The 15,570-nt window shown below is 50.7% G+C and overlaps 2 protein-coding genes across 12 annotated transcripts in view; both read right to left on the bottom strand.

Moving 5' to 3' along the window:
- Positions 1–1,022, bottom strand: part of myh14 (myosin, heavy chain 14, non-muscle) — a 29,908-nt gene extending 28,886 nt beyond the window's left edge. For 9 of the 10 annotated variants that reach the window (XM_086155585.1, XM_086155587.1, XM_086155590.1 and 6 more), the window contains exon 1: positions 847–1,022. The gene's annotated coding sequence lies outside the window, so the exon portion shown is untranslated. The remainder of the gene's footprint in view (positions 1–846) is intronic. The other variant, XM_086155595.1, reaches the window with a different exon arrangement.
- Positions 1,023–4,083: 3,061 nt separating this feature from the next.
- On the bottom strand, positions 4,084–13,339 carry kcnj14 (potassium inwardly rectifying channel subfamily J member 14). Of its 2 annotated transcripts, XM_086155637.1 has the most exons (6): positions 13,110–13,339; positions 9,134–9,191; positions 8,544–9,046; positions 6,716–8,180; positions 5,729–6,046; positions 4,084–4,438 (listed from the first exon to the last, which is right to left on the bottom strand). In XM_086155637.1, exons 4-6 carry the CDS (start codon positions 7,724–7,726, stop codon positions 4,208–4,210), a joined length of 1,560 nt encoding a protein of 519 aa, XP_086011763.1. In that variant the 5' UTR covers positions 7,727–8,180; positions 8,544–9,046; positions 9,134–9,191; positions 13,110–13,339; the 3' UTR covers positions 4,084–4,207. The 2 variants fall into 2 exon arrangements, with proteins under 2 accessions (XP_086011763.1, XP_086011762.1); XM_086155636.1 differs by having other exon boundaries at positions 6,716–9,046.
- Between the last annotated feature and the right edge of the window lie 2,231 nt (positions 13,340–15,570).

Here is a 15,570-nt window from a genome sequence, read left to right as displayed (position 1 = left end):
CACACACGCACACACACGAAGACCTCACAGGTAGCAAAAGAGCTCAGACCGACCGGGTGAACCCTCATCCTGCAGAGGCTGCCAGAACCTCCATGGCAACAAGGGCCAACACCGAACAGCAGCAGCAGAAGCCCACAGGACAATAAATAACCTCTGAGTTTCAACTGAGGTCATTCACTGCGGGGGTCCGGTTGTTGTGTCGGTTCCTAAGTGTGTGTGAGAGGATGAGGAGGGGGGGGATAAGGCGTCTCCGACCCCCCTGCCCACCATCCTCAGCTTTGATGCAAACCGGCATGGATGGCATCAGCAGGCGGCTGCAGAACCGGTGACATGATGATGATTCCTCTGCAGCTGCGGCATCACACCGGTATCAAAATATGACGAGGCTTTTTAAAATAAATTAAAATCACCGCCGTGCGCGCGCGCGCACACACACACACACACACACACACACACACACACACACACACGCGAGACACCGGCCCTGCCTTTTTTAATTGAACACGTTAGCCGCACACGCGCCATTAAGCATCGCAAGCTAGCTCTCATTATCAATATTATCTTAATGGCGGCTATAATTGCTTTTAGCTAATCTCGCTTTGTGAACCGCACCTCTTTGTGTTCCCTTTTAAAACTCATTTTCAAGGAAAACGGTGAAACTACAAAGGCTTTTTTTTTTTAAAAAAACCCTCGTCCGGGTGGCGTTTTATTTATTTTTTTATTTAAACCCCCGCATTTTACGGTACACCGAACCTAGCGTTAGCCGGCTACACAAATATGAGACGCCCGGGATATTACTAGCCATTTACGTTACGGCTTCGGATTAGAGGCAATTAAATCTCTTACGTTCGGCTCCCGGTCCGGGTGGTGGTCACGGCTTGGGTGGCGGGGAGGGCCGGAGCGGGTGTGTTTCTCGGGTGTTTCCCTGGCGGAGAGGTGTGTAGCCTACCGCATATGCGGCTTTTCTCATCGCACCGTTCCCTTCGGTGGAGCCGCAGCGCAACACTTCTCGGTGAGAATAAAAAAAACGGGAGAGCTTGTGAGGGCAAGACGTAGGCTTCAGTGCGGGAGGAGCGCTTCCTGCTAGCGGACCAATCAGCGGTGAGAGGGCGGGGCTTGCCGCGGGGAATAAACCAATGAAATCCTACAACCGCGCCGCGAGCCCCGGCCTCGCGAGTGCGACAGGAGCACCGCGTCCCCGTAACTGGGGCGAAACGGGTGACGCAGCGAATTACAGCGAGAGGGGGTCCGTCTCGGCCAATCGCGGCGAGTAAGAGGCGGGGCTCTGCGGTGACTGGCGTGGGTTGAGGCCAATCGGGGCGCAGTAACAGGTGCCGTGTGGGCAAGCCCTCGCTCAAGAGCGAAAGGAGATTTGCGCGCCCTTTGTTTACGACGCGGCTCCGTTACCGGACGCGCCTCGGCTTCAACTTCTCGGTCGGAGAGAACCGGCCGCGGTGCGCTCGACCCGCCGCGAATCCGCCCGCCTTCACGTCCCTCCGGTCTCTCAGACGTGGAGCCGCTACTCGTCTCGGAAGGGTTTTACTCCAGGTGTTAGTCGGTGTCCGAAATCGTGTTTGTTTCGCCGAAACAGGTTTTCCATTGCTGTTTTACGTCTCATTTCCCACAGGATTCCTTAAATATCGCCACGATTGCTTTGTTTTTAGTCTTGGGATTTGTGAGCAATAGTTTCCGATGCAATTCAGCTTCTATTTATCTTAAATAACACGCCAGAAGCACACATTGGCGTCAACCGTGTCCCTCCACTCACTACAAACCATGTACTTCCGGGTTAACTTCAAAGTTCAAAACGCCTTTAGTCTAGAAAAGCCATAAATTATTGCAATGAAGAGTTTTTATTATTTAACTGGTTTCTGGGTAATAAATTAAGTTAATTTTATTCCGTTACTTTTCTCTCTATCACACTCACCATGTTTTTTATTAGAAACTTCCGTTATTACAAAGATAAGATAAACTTCATTGATCTCCATAGGGGGAAATTATTTTGTCAGTTACAGTGTCAAAAAAGGAAATAGATATAAATAGGAAGGCAGCAAGACAAAGAAAAAAGTTGTTTTTTGCTGTAGGAGGTCCTGACATTGTTTTTCCTGACAATTCTAGTCTTTTCTGATATAATTGTAGATGCATGCATTACATAGACATACAATTTGTTTTTCAGCTTCTCTTTATTTTAAGTTACAGGCGCACATACTGGCGTCAACCGTCCCCCTCCACTCATTACAGGTCATGCACTTCCAGGTTAACATTAATGTTCAAAACACCCTCTTATTTATAAAAGCCACAATTGTTAAAATTAACATGAATGATGAAAGTTAGTAGTTTTAGGGATGAAAATGAGTTCATTTTACAGGGTTTCTCACTCACACACCCTGTGTTTTTTTGAGGGAACTTAAAAAAAAGTGCGATCATTTATGAAGTCTTGACATTTGTTTTTCCTGACAAATCAAGTGTTTTCCTCCATAGCGAATAAGACGCAAACAAAGACGGCAGTTCCATTTGCAGATTTATTTCCTCCTGCAGATCCCACACACCAGTTTGTTTCAGAAAAAGAGGGAGCTACTACTCGGCATCCGTCGCAGTAAATGCATAATTTTGCCTTATGCACGATGATAATGATGAACTCATCATGTACTGCAAGTAGTAATCTGAACAACCCTTCTTTTATAGAAAATAATACTTATTTCATCCTGTGGTGTGAGGAGTGGTCGCCCGCTCAAAACGATAGTGCTCTGAGTTCAAGTTACGTTTCACCCAAGTGAAGTCGGGGCGAGCAGACATGACCCGCTGCGCCGCCTATAAATAGAAAGGCCGTTGCCATAAAGGAGAAGCTGTGAGATAAAATAAAACACACACATGAGCGCGGTGACGCTCTTAGAAGCTGACCCCACCGAAGGGCAGCCTCGAGGTCAATCCTCCATGCTGGTCCTGCGAGTCAAGTGATATTCCTTTCTCTCCGTGTGACTCCCGTTAGTGCAAATTAAAGAAAACACAGATCCCAGATTATGGGATGGGTTAAGGGTGATTGTCAGGCAACATTTTTATCTATTACTGCACTCGAAAACAAAAACACACACACACACACACACGCCTCCTGACGCCCCCTCAATACTCAAGATGGCGCAATTTACTGTGAAAGAATACAAGACACGCATACACACACTCGCGCGCACACACACACACACACACACATGAGATAAACAATTCCAGGTGCTTATATGCAAAGTGCAAGTGTTACATAATTTACTACGCAATACGGGTAAAAGCGTCCCGGCGCCGTCAGTGCAGGTTCAGGTGGCGAGGTCTCTGTCGCCGTGGAGATTCACAGTGCAGTTCATGTTGAACGATGGGTGAAGGGGACAGAAGGCACCGGCCGCTGCGGCTCATGGGATTACTCACGAGCAGAATAAAGTGGATTATTCATTTTTTTTTTTTTTTTTTTTTTTTTTAAATGTTAGGTGTGCGAGTGTGCAGATTTGATAAGAAACCCCGGGCCGCCGCGGGACGGATGAAAGCCTCCAATGTATATACATAATTCACAGGGCGGGGAAGAGCCGTCCGCTTCCCAGTGCAGGTCCCACCTCGAGAGGTCGGCGAGGAAACCGAGTCCGTCGTCAACAGTCCGACACGACAACACAACAGAAAGCAAGTACGACGACAGTAATATACATCACGTGGCAGAGAGACGGCCCGAAACCGCTGCTAGTTTCCGGCCGTTTCTCCGCGTCCCTTTTGTATTTCGGCCGGAAAAAAAAATAAAGCGTGGTAGAAAATAAACTCCATACTTACCGTGAGACATTAGATCACTGAAATGATAAGCCGGCGTGAAAGCGAGTTACATTCCTGAGATGTGCCGAAATCCTTTCGGCCGCCGGGGGGCGCCTTCGGCCCGTGCCCCTGCCGTGGGGGGCCAGATGGGTGTGCTGTGGTGGTGGCGGGCCAGATTGTGACTTAGCAGACAAGTTTTTTTTTTTTTTTAAAAAAAGAAAAAAGATTGCCAGGACCAATCAGACAAACGGGTCGTCGTGGTGAACCCCCCCCCCGCCCCTCCCGCACCCACCCCTCCGCCAGGGTGACCCCGAATCCCCCTCTCCTGTTCAAATCCTTTAATCCAAAGTGCTCCGCCGACCGAGTCATCAGTGGACTTTTCTTAATCGCCCCGGATACCTGTCCGCCCCGTCTCCGCGGCGCTTCAGTTGTAGTGGAGATGCTCTGACGGCCTCCCGGTCGGAGGCAGGGGGCGTTCGGGGTCCGGGTCGGGGTTGGGGTCGTCGTCCGGGGAGACCAGCTGCAGGGCCACCTCGTTTTCGTAGCAGAACGATGAGCGCGAGCTCCGGAGGTACTTTTGCTCGGCGAGTTCCTTGGCGCTGCACGAGGGCGTGTTCGCGATCTCGTACGTGCGGTGGAAGAAGGAATAGTCCACCTGTATGGGGAAAGGGGGGGGTAATTAAAACAGAATCCACATGTTTTTCAAGGCAAGATTATTCTTACAGATCTCAACTCAAGAGGAATCAGATTTACTGGCGGGGCAGAGTTTAATCTCAGAGATAAATAACCCACTGCGGGATTGAAATCAGGCTTGGCAAACCAGCCTTTTTGCAGGGATGATGACCTTTTTTTTAATAATCTCATATCTGATTGGTCCCTTGGTGAAGACCCGAGGGTTCTGCCTGTATCCCTCCCTGCGTCATTCCACCTGAAAAGACCTTTAAATGAACCATCAACCATCAGGAGGCTGAACCTGCTTAGAAACAGCGTTTAGCTCGCTCGCTTGCAGCTAACCCACATGCGGTGAAATAGCAGGGTGAATAGCAAGTTAGCACTAGGCTAGCCGCTAGTCATGCAGCCATAGGCGTGAGGGATATCCCATGATGCACTTCTCTCTATTCCCTTCCTGTCTGCTCTGGTGTCCCACGGTAGTATCCTTGTCTTATGTTTTTTATAAATTTCAAAGCTATTACTGTATTGTTTCCGCTATTAGCTTGTAGCTGTTAGCACTACTGTTATCATTAATAAGAGATCACACGTCCTCAGACACCTGGGTTGTGAATTGACGCCGTGGAAATAAAATCTGACTCGACTCGAACGCTGAATCTGACGTTCCCACTGCTTCGCGATCAAATCCAGGTTTAGCTGTTAGCACCTGCGCTTCTACATTTTGTCTGCAACGAATCGTCAACGCCCGCCTCTTCCCGTATCCATGGCGACGACAGGAGGCCAGTTTTATCAGTCAATAAAATGAGCCATGGGGGGGGGGGGACCCTGGACCCGTCACCACTCTATCATAGACAGACATACAACCATTCACCCTCTCATTCATTCATGCGTCATATAGACGCATCCAACCATCCGTCCTCTCATATAGATGTCATAGGGAGACAAACATTCATCCTCTCATACACACATTTTTGGAGGCATCCAACCATTCATCCTCTCATTCATTCAAGAAAGAAACATACAGCCTTTCACCTTCTTATTCATTCATACTTCATATAGACGCATACAACCGTTCATTCTCATTCATTCATTGGCTGCATGTCAGGGCAATGTGAGGTCTCCAATGAACCTCCTGCATGTTTCTGGAGTGTTTGAGGACCCTGGAGAACTCTGAGGAACCCCATGCAGACACAGACAGAGCATGGAGACTCCAGACTCCGACCAGGGACCTTCTTGCTAAATGAAGTGACGGGGCAGTCGAAGCTCCGGCTCTGACCTGGTAGCCGTCTTTCCTTTCGAAGAGCACCGGCTCAAAGCGGCGACCCCAGAGGATTTCCGACGCCAGGTAGGAGCTGCGGCACTGCGTGGTCATGGCCGTGGCTTCCACCATGCCCTCCAAAATGACCACCACCTCCAGCTCCGGGTCCGTCTCCAGGGCGCGGCGGTCCATCTCGAAGAAGGGCGACTCGTCGTTGATCTCGTGCACGATGGTCACCGGGGAGACCAGGAAGATGCGGTCGGTGCCGGTGTCGAAGCCGACGTTGATGTCTACGTTGTCCAGCGGTAGGAACTCCCCTTCCGGGGTCACCCTAGGCTGTGGGAAGGGGGGCAAAAACAAGGGTCGCGCCGTCATTTCTGTGACGTCGCAGGTGAGGATTAATCCGTGATCCCGAAAGGCTTATCGCGAAAAAAGATTTATCGTGCCCTGCGGCGCAAATTCCTCCCCGAGAGCTTTGCGGTGGGTTATTAAACTCGTCGGAATTCAACCGGAGCCCCCTCCTCTTCGCACGGCTCACACATGGCCGAGGGAGGGGGTGGGGTTACCGCTTACCGCTTAGCGGGAACAATACCCTCCGCCAGATTTTTTAGAACTTAATCCCATCTGCACGGTCCGAACTTTGACACCGACGGACGGCGGGGGGGGGTCGCGGATTCGGAGATGCTTCTCCCCTCTTCGGAGAAGCATACCGTGGCAAGGATGTGTGCGGACAGAGGTTCGGTATCTTCGGGAGTCCAGAGGACGACAAAGGCCGGAGGTTCTCGGTTAAAGAGTCGCCGGGGGGAAGTTAATCCATGGTAAATCTTCTACCCCGTGGTGGGGGGGTGAAACAAGCTCTCATTAACCGCGGCCCGCGGTGTACAAGCCAGATGGTCGCCCCCCCCCCCCCCCTCCACACACACACACACACACACCCGCAGCGGCACGTGGCAGCCTCGGTTCGGACTTTTCAATCAGTGACCTTGCCGACGGGCGAGATCTTACCTTCAGCAGCTGCGCCCGTACGTGCGCCTCCACCAGGTGGCTCCTGCGCAGGTTCCCCACGCGCCACATCATGCAGAGCTTCCCGTCCCTCAGCGCCACCACCGCCGTCTCCGAGAACACCAGCGTCTCGTTGCGCTTCTTGGGCTTGGCAATCTTGGCCATGACCGCCCCGATGATGAAGGCGTCGATAATGCAGCCCACGATGCACTGCAGAACGACCGCCACCACCGCCAGGGGGCACTCCTCCGTCACGCTGCGGAACCCGTAACCGATGGAGGTCTGCGTCTCCAGGGAGAATAGAAAGGCCGCCATGAAGCTGTTCACCTGGAGGAAGCACGGCTCCTCGGGCGCCGCCTCCCCGTCGGCCTCGCCGGGGGCGGGGCGGACGGAGAGGTCGCCGTGCGCGGAGGCGATGAGCCAGAAGGCGAATCCGAAGAGCAGCCAGGAGAGGAGGAAGGAGAGGGTGAAGATGACCAGCATCCAGCGCCAGCGGATGTCCACGCAGGTGGTGAAGAGGTCACTGAGGTACCGCTGACCCCTCTCGCTCATGTTGACGAAGGTGACGTTGCAGCGTCCGTCCTTGCCCACAAAGCGCTGCCGGGGCCTGCGGCTCGAGCGTCGGGCGAGTCGACGGCTCGCGGCGGCCGGGGAAGAGGCCGAGTCCTGGTCCGAGGGGGACCGGCCGTCCCCTCTTCCTCCGGCGCCGCCGCCGCCGCCGCCTCTCCCGCTCCTCGTCCCGGGGCGCATTCCTCCTTCCCCTCTGCCGTCTCCCCCGGCTGACTCCGACGCGGCGCTCTGCCTCCGCGCACCTCCGGCGCCGCTCAGGAGAGGCAGGGCTTTGCCGTTGAGGGCGCGGGTCGGGGAGGGACTGCTCGGGGTCGCCGACCCCGTCGGGCTCCCCCCCGCCCTGGCCGTGTCGGCGGCGCTCTGCGCCAGCCTCATGACCTCCTCCTCCTCCACCGGCCCGTCCACCACAGCACTGAAGCGGCGTTTGACGCGCGCCGCTCCCATCCTGGCCCGGGGCGGCCTCGGCGACGCGTTTCCCGCCCCGGATGCTAATGAAGCTAGCGACACTCCTTCTCTTTCAGTTTTTCAGGGTCGTTCGAAATCCATATCAGTTCCGGTCAGTCACTCGGAGGCGCCCCTCTCGTCCTTTCGGCGTCCAGTCCTGCTTAAATGAGTCCGCGGGGCGTTCAGGGAACGGCGTCCCGGAGGAGCAGCGTCGGCGACGGGACAGCGGGGAGCATGCAGGAACAATTACGGGATTCTTTAAAAACAACAGAATGGGGTTGATAGCATCTACAGCGTGCAGCGCGGAAGAGCAGACGGGGAAAGCTACGGATGAAACTCTGCGGGACACGTGCGTCTCAAACGTCAGACGGGACGGGCGGCGGGGAGGGGGAGGCGTCCATGCGGTCTAGATAAGTAAACCATGCCGGCTCTTACGGTCGTGGCTCCCGAACCCCTTGGCGCCGGCGTGAGGAGAAAAAAGACAGAGGGCTTTCAGGCGTCAGGAGCGGCCGGAGCTCGTCTGGAAGGAGGAAGTATCGCTTCCCCTCCGACCAGAGGGGCTGAACCCCATCCCGCCCACGCCCTCCGCTCAGGTCACGGCTTTGACGATAGCGCAGCGGCTGTCCGAGGGTTCCCCTATCGGCCCGACGGCCATCTTGAATTCGTCGAGATGCTACGTGCGCCCTCTCTTTTTAATTTGTTTTTCCGACGGCGGTGACTTCATCCACGCCGGCTGCTGTTAGCAATCACCCCCATCAGCCGCTCCATCGGCGCAGTCATACCTCATTACCGCTCAGCATTACTGCCGACAAATTACCTACGCAGATAAGGAGTGGGGAAAAGAAAACAACTGTTGCTTTGAAGGGCCTGGCGCTGCTCCGTGGACGGTGCGGTGGCGGCGGGCGGGGGCGGAGGTGAGAGGGGTGAGAGCGCCGGTCACCTTTTCCTGGAATAGCCCTCGGGAACACCCGGAAAGGCCGCTTAGGTGCGACAGTTTCCACACTGGAGAGGAGTTAAATACACGGCGGCGATGAGGGGGATCCCCTCCTGGCCGCGTTTACCTCTCAAAACCATTCCCGCAGGATGCGGCTAAAACGGTAAGCGTTGCCAAGGGATACCAGACGAGGAGTTCCTCAAGGCGGTGGCAGAGCAGGATAGGGTCTACAAAAAGTAGAAATGGGGGAAGAGATCCCTCCTGAAATGGGAGTTGACGTAGGGGTTCATCTCGGCATCGGGGTCAAAACCCCTTAACTTCCTGTCGCAGCCTTGGATCTGTTTCCTGTTACCATGACGCCAGAAGCCTCTCGTGCCCAAAAGGAACTGGAACAAACAAAACGCGCAGGATGAAGAGCAGCAGACGGTTTCCCCCCGAAGGCTTAAGTAAGGGAGAAGACGGGGTGAACGTACTGTTGCCCGCGGCGATGGGAGACGATCGGTCGTGACGGTGGCGGGTCCTCCGACGCTCCTGTGGAGACAGACAGGTGGAGAAGTTAGATCGGCGACCAGCAGGCCTGAGCTTATCGGGCATACATCTTCGGGAGCCACCCTGCCATGGACAGTATCAACAAACACCGTATCCCTCACCAACCTGCCGCCGTCATTTTCGACCGTCTCCCATCACCGCGGGTGACGGTCGGTCATGAAGGCGGCAAGTCCTCCGACGCTCCTGTGGAGAAAGACAGGAGGAGAAGTCGGCTCCCTGATGAGGTGGACTGAAGCTACCAAGCATACATCTTCAGGAGGCACCCTCCCATGGACAGTGCCAACAAGCAAAGGTCAAACAAGTGAAACAAGTCAAACAAGTGATCCGCCGCCTCCCTCGCCAAGGTTGCATGTTTGATGCTGGACCACCTGCAACCACCCAACACCAACACCAACCTCATCTAACCAGAACTCTCATGGCCTCCAGCTGCGGCGCGTAAAAATAGACACCAGCTAACAAGCCAATTGGCTCATCTACGGTGCAGCCGTAAGGTGGCAGATACACGACCGCCGTCATCGCAATTCCTGCCAAGGACATTTATTTCCATGGCCTCTGAGCCTTGCAGTCCGTGGACCACAGTTCTGTAAGCGCAAACAACCCCCCTCGCCATCCTTCCATCATTGTGACCCATCACAGAAAAGCACCAGAACTCGGCGACCTTGGGATTCCCGATGGAACCACGTGGACGGGCTCTCGAGGCCGGTATCTCGTGAGATTGGGCTGGAGTGTTGACTGATGACAGGAGCTGGACGAGGTAATGAGGGAGGTGTGTGTGTGTGTGTGTGTGTGTGTATGCACTGATCTTGTCACGGCGAGGTGTCAAATATCTCCGTCGACCTCTTGTCACGCCAGGCGTCTGGCTCCGACTATCAGCGTGAGATCGTTGTTTCACGACAACAGGGAACAAAGTTGAGCCCTCTTGGATGCCAGGAGGACCGGACGGTACTAATTCGTGGATGAAGACCTCGTCTTTCAGTCCTAACGCTAACCTTTAGCCACGGGAGCTAACAGAGTGGGTCCTCTGGCCTCTACATCCGGCGAGGGGGGCAACGCAGATGATCTTGGGTACTCGATTACACCTGTACTGTAACGTACTTGCGCGTGCTATTGCAAGAACGAGGACTCCTGATTGGGTACCGGCGGATTAACATCTGATTGGATTGGGAATATCTAATGTGTAACATGCCCCCACCCCCCCACCCCCAAGTTACAGGAATGTACCATCAGAAAATTCCGTGTGTTTTGGTAAACCCGGACCATGCCATGGTCGTACTTCTTTTAAGTACTATCGGCTTTAAGCGATCATATGACCAAAATACTGGAGGATGAACATATTTGGGGTACGATAGGATGTAATACTATTCAGGCATCCATCATCTGCACACTCGAACATGGAGGGAACTGAGGCAGAACGTGGAGTGAAAACAGAGAAAAGTCATGATTTTTTGGGGGCGGGGCTTATTTAGGAACACGCAGATGTAAAGGAAGTAGTGCCAAGAGCTGCGCCGGCCCATCTACAACCCACTTCTTGTTTCCTCCGCGGTCAAAATAAAAGCACTTCCGCCTGCGTAAAATACAGACGCATTAGCTAATTGATAGCTGGTGCTCGTCTCTGGGCCGAGACTTCGGTACTCCTGCTGCTGGATTAACAAATACAGTCAAATAAACATTAAAACAAAGCCTGTCAGAGAGGAGCCGTCGGTTTGATGGGGTTTCAAACAAACCAGGCCTGACCCCCACAGCCGATCGATTCCCCCACTATTGATCGCTGATGTTCGAAACCAGGCCAGGGATTGGTCTCCCTCCCTCTCTTTCATCACACACTGCCGTCAGCATCCGATTGAAACCAACCAAACCAAACGCGGTCGCTTCCTAGCTTTTAACCAATCCGATCGATCCGACCCGAGGTTTTCGTGCGGCAGTGACGGCGGTGATGGACGCCGCATTGCTGGGGACGCAATGGAAAGAACAAGGGACTCTTGTTCGCCTCTGAAAATCTAACTGTGTAATTACTGCATCTGGACAGTAATAACTGTGTAATTACTGTGTAATAACAGTAATTGTGCGATTACACTATTTGACAGCATTTTTGCAAGGACACAGTACGACGCATGGAATTGAAGCTTATTAATAAGATGATCACTTCGAAAGGAAGGAACGTTTTGTGTGTTGATAAGAAACGACAAGATCTGAGCAAAGCGGGATTTAAACACACACACACACACACTAAGATAATAAGCACATGTTGTCTTCTTGGAAAAAGGCCTGGTTCCGTATAATTGGGGCGTTTTGTGGCGGTGGAGGCTTCGTCAGCTGCTCGGGATCGGGGTCATTGTCCGATGACGAGCGCATATTAATCAAGCGGGAGATTTAAGATGGCGAAAGTCGACGGGCACCTCTTAAGACCCCGGACGTCTGAGTTTTAATTAAGGAGATACTCGGAAGACAGAGATGCCGGCCAGGATTCGCCACCTCTCGCAGACGGCGAGAAATTTACAATCCAAGGGGGAGGGGCGTGGCTTATCCCTGACGGGTCAGCTGTCAATCACAGACATCCAACCATTCTCCCCCCCATTTGTCGGACCTTACGATTCAAACCCCGATGTAAACAAACATTGCGATTTTTAAGCAGAAACAACCAATCACAAGCCCCTATTTCAGCAGGGGCGGGTTTCAACTCTATCCAGGAGTCGGCCAATCACAGCGGCTGTATCTCCTGCCCAGGAAGTCAGGTGTGTTTTCACATGTTCCCGTGTTCTGATTGGTTGAAAGAGCACGGTCGTTCCCTCCTGCGGCTTTCACAACGTCGACCAAATGTCAAGAGTAAAGTGTGTGTGTGTGTGTGTGAATTCTTGGCGGCCGCCGAGCAGCAGCAGGAGGAAGGGGAGAGGGAGCTAGAGCGGCCATTTTAGCCTCGTATCGTAACAGGTCGATGAAGACAAACTAACGAACACACACACACACACGCACACACTCGTATGTGTATATAAACATGAATATAACCAAAAAAGCTTTATCGTGCCCACCTGTTCAGTCAAAGCTGTTTTATCAATGGGGCCATTCGCAGATCAATATGGTCAATAACCTAGGAAATTGCGATGGTGCTTTTAAATGAGTTTTCATCTCTCATCGTGACGTTTGCCCAAATTTATATTTGAATTAAGTATTTTATTATAATTGTTTTGCTCTCTCAGCCGACACCTCATTCCATTTCCACGGCAAAATTTGTTGATGCAATGATGTGACAAATAATGACTGATAAAAACAAGTAATTAGTTGTAAGAAGTAACAATACAGAATGAGTAATAAGTCTTATATAACTAGAGCTAACCAATAACTAATAGTTAAATGCAGCAAGCAATGGGTATACACCAATAAGTCACAGTAATAAGCAATAAGTAATGAGGAGTAAATCAATGAATTGTAAGTCGTGGGTAATAGATGATCATAACCAATAACCAATAATAAATGGCTGTATGTTGCAGGAAAAGAGAAATAAACGATAATAGTAATGATCAACAATTAATGAGTAATAAGCAGTAAGTTATGCGTAATAACTAATAAGGAATACTGATGGCATGAGTAATAAAAAGGTGGACAGTCCAAATATCAGTCCGGGGGATTACAACTGCCAACATCAACACTAATTGAAACAAACTCAATGTAAACAAACTGGCCTAAATGTTAGTAAACAACAACAACCGCAACAGCAACTTTGTGACGTCATCCGGGATCAGACGGCTGAATTCAAGCCAAATGAAGGTCTTTTAAAAATAGTTGCTCATAACTTTTTCTGTGATTTTAATTCACTTTTTTTGTCAATCTAACGTGTATTTATTCATTCGTTTTTTTTTATTTTTATTTTTTTTAAACGCGTCACGGGCTCGGACGGTCACTCACCGGACGTCGTCTCTTCCAGCGACGCGCGCACTGGCCTTCCTTCCTTCCTTGCGTCCTTCCTTCCTTCCTTTCTTTCTTTCTTTATTTCTTCCTTCCGTCTATCCTTCCTTTACCCATTGTTTCCTTTATTTTAAAAAGTATTTAAAACACTTTACACGTCGTTCTTCGCTACCGGATGTGGCAACGGCCGCGCGCGAGCCCCTCCATCAACCGCCCGCGGGGCCGTCAGGTGGTTGCGCGAGCCCGATGACGTCAGCGCACACACAGGCCCCGCCCCCTCGCCCTCATCCGCGCGGTGACCTTGCCCCCCCCCCCTTCCGGATTTTATGACCTTAATATTCGAGTCGTTTCGGATTTTTAATCTGGACGTTTGGGGGTCGATGATGTCATAAAAGGCTAATTTTAGATCTCCATGAGGATTATTTACGTCTTATCAAAAAGATTTTGTACACTTTTCTAATATATATATATATATATATATATATATATGGAGATCAAATCTAATATACAACGTTAATGACAATTCACTCTTGTACACCCAAAATCTCACACACACACACACACACACACACACATATTTATCTGTATACACACCACCTTTTTCAGATTCAAATCCACACTATTTCTCAAAAGTGTTGAGTTGTTCCTAGTGCTATGAATTATTTATGATTATAGCAATAATAAGACAATTCAGTATTGATCCCAGCAGGGGAGAAGTGAGATTTTGAGATTAATAATCACAATAATATTATGAATTGAGTATATTGATTAATAAATATAATTCGTCCCTTAAAAATATGAAACTGAATTATAATTAATAATAATAAGAACAACCACAAAAACAAGTAGTCATATTAATGGTTGTAGAAATATTAGTATTAGCATTAGCATTAGCAATTGTAGTATTGGTATTAGAATTAGCATTAACCGTGTTAGAATTAGCATAATTAAATGTCTTTTTTTTTGTTTATTTTAATCTATGTTACATAATTACATACCATAGAATTGTACACAAACATTTGTTCAAGTCAAAGTGAACCTCTGCGTGTGTGTGTTTGCATGCAAGTGTGTGTTTGTGTGTGTGTGTGTGTCTAATGATCCTTAATCTGATGTCTCAGTGAAGACGCCCGAGATGTGACCCGTGATGTCATGAGCTCTAAAACATAAAAAAACAGAAGATGAAGAAGACGGGACGGGGGGGTGGGGGGGTGGGGGGACAGAGAGTGAACAGCACACACACACACACACACACACACACACACACACACAGAAAAACAAACAACAAAACATGAGATTCCATCAGTTGCCAGCAGGACGGCTGTCAGCTGAAGGAATTGACCTGTGGAAAACTAAACGGTGGGGTGTGTGTGTGTGTGTGTGTGTGTGTGTGTGCGCGCGATGATGTCAGACTACCCAGAATCTCTGATGACATAAAGATGGCGAGGATGCTTCAGTGACGGATGCGTTTGAACTGATCCGACTCATTGGGATCGCAGATGAGTCACCACTATGTGAACGTCTGAAAGCTCTTTCTTGAAGAAGGACGTCCCGCTGCGTGGAAAACGATAAGGAACCCGAAATGTTTCCGACGCATCTCCCCGGAGCTCGCCGACGGCTCACATTGCCCGCGGCGGGCCAACGTTTCCGCGGCGGGTTCCTCACGATGAGTCGCTCGTTCGGAAAGTCGACAGACACTGCTCCGGTTTCCAAGGAGAAAGTGTCTGCGGCGGGAGGGGGGGGGGACTCCAGTGTTTGGCTTGGCTAAGCACGTGTGTGTGTGTGTGTGTGTTTAAGTGTGTGTGTCGTCCATCTCCCTCGCGGTGGTGTAGGCGTGCAGCCACTAGTGGGCAGGTTGAACCCGCTCTTTGTTTTTGCTGCAGCGGCAGTGACCTGTGTGGCGCTTTCAGTCTCCAGGCCGGAGGCGGCACACCTGGACGAAACTTTCCAAATTACAGGGCGTCCTTTAACGCAGCAGCCACGGGGGTGGAACGACTTGCGCACACCTCAAGGTGGCTGCGGCTCACGGGTTTTAAACATCAAAAAGCAAAAGTGTGAGCACCAAAGGAAGAGAGATATTGTGTTCTTGAGAAACCGTAGCTTTTCATTCATTCGTTCATGCATTCACTCTCTATACAGCTCATCCTGCATTCAGGGTTGGAGCCTATCCCAAATATAGAAATATATAACATATACAACCCGTCACCATCTCATTCACAAAGAATATAGAAGCATACAAACATTCACCTGCTCATTCTTACTTATATACACATACAACCATTCACCCATTCATTGACTTGTTATAGTGACGGATACAAGTATTCATTGTCAAATTCACACATTGTATAGACATACAAGCATTCATTCACGTCATCTCGAGACAGAAAATCATTCACACTCTCATATAACCACACAAAATTCACCCTCTCATTCAGACATTGCATAAAAAAATACATCCATTCAC

Source organism: Fistularia commersonii, chromosome 11, assembly GCF_037954325.1.
Source record: "Fistularia commersonii isolate RoL2024-O1a breed Wild chromosome 11, RoL_Fcom_v1.0, whole genome shotgun sequence".
Lineage (NCBI taxonomy): Eukaryota > Metazoa > Chordata > Actinopteri > Syngnathiformes > Fistulariidae > Fistularia > Fistularia commersonii.
This window is presented reverse-complemented; position numbering and strand designations above follow the sequence as displayed.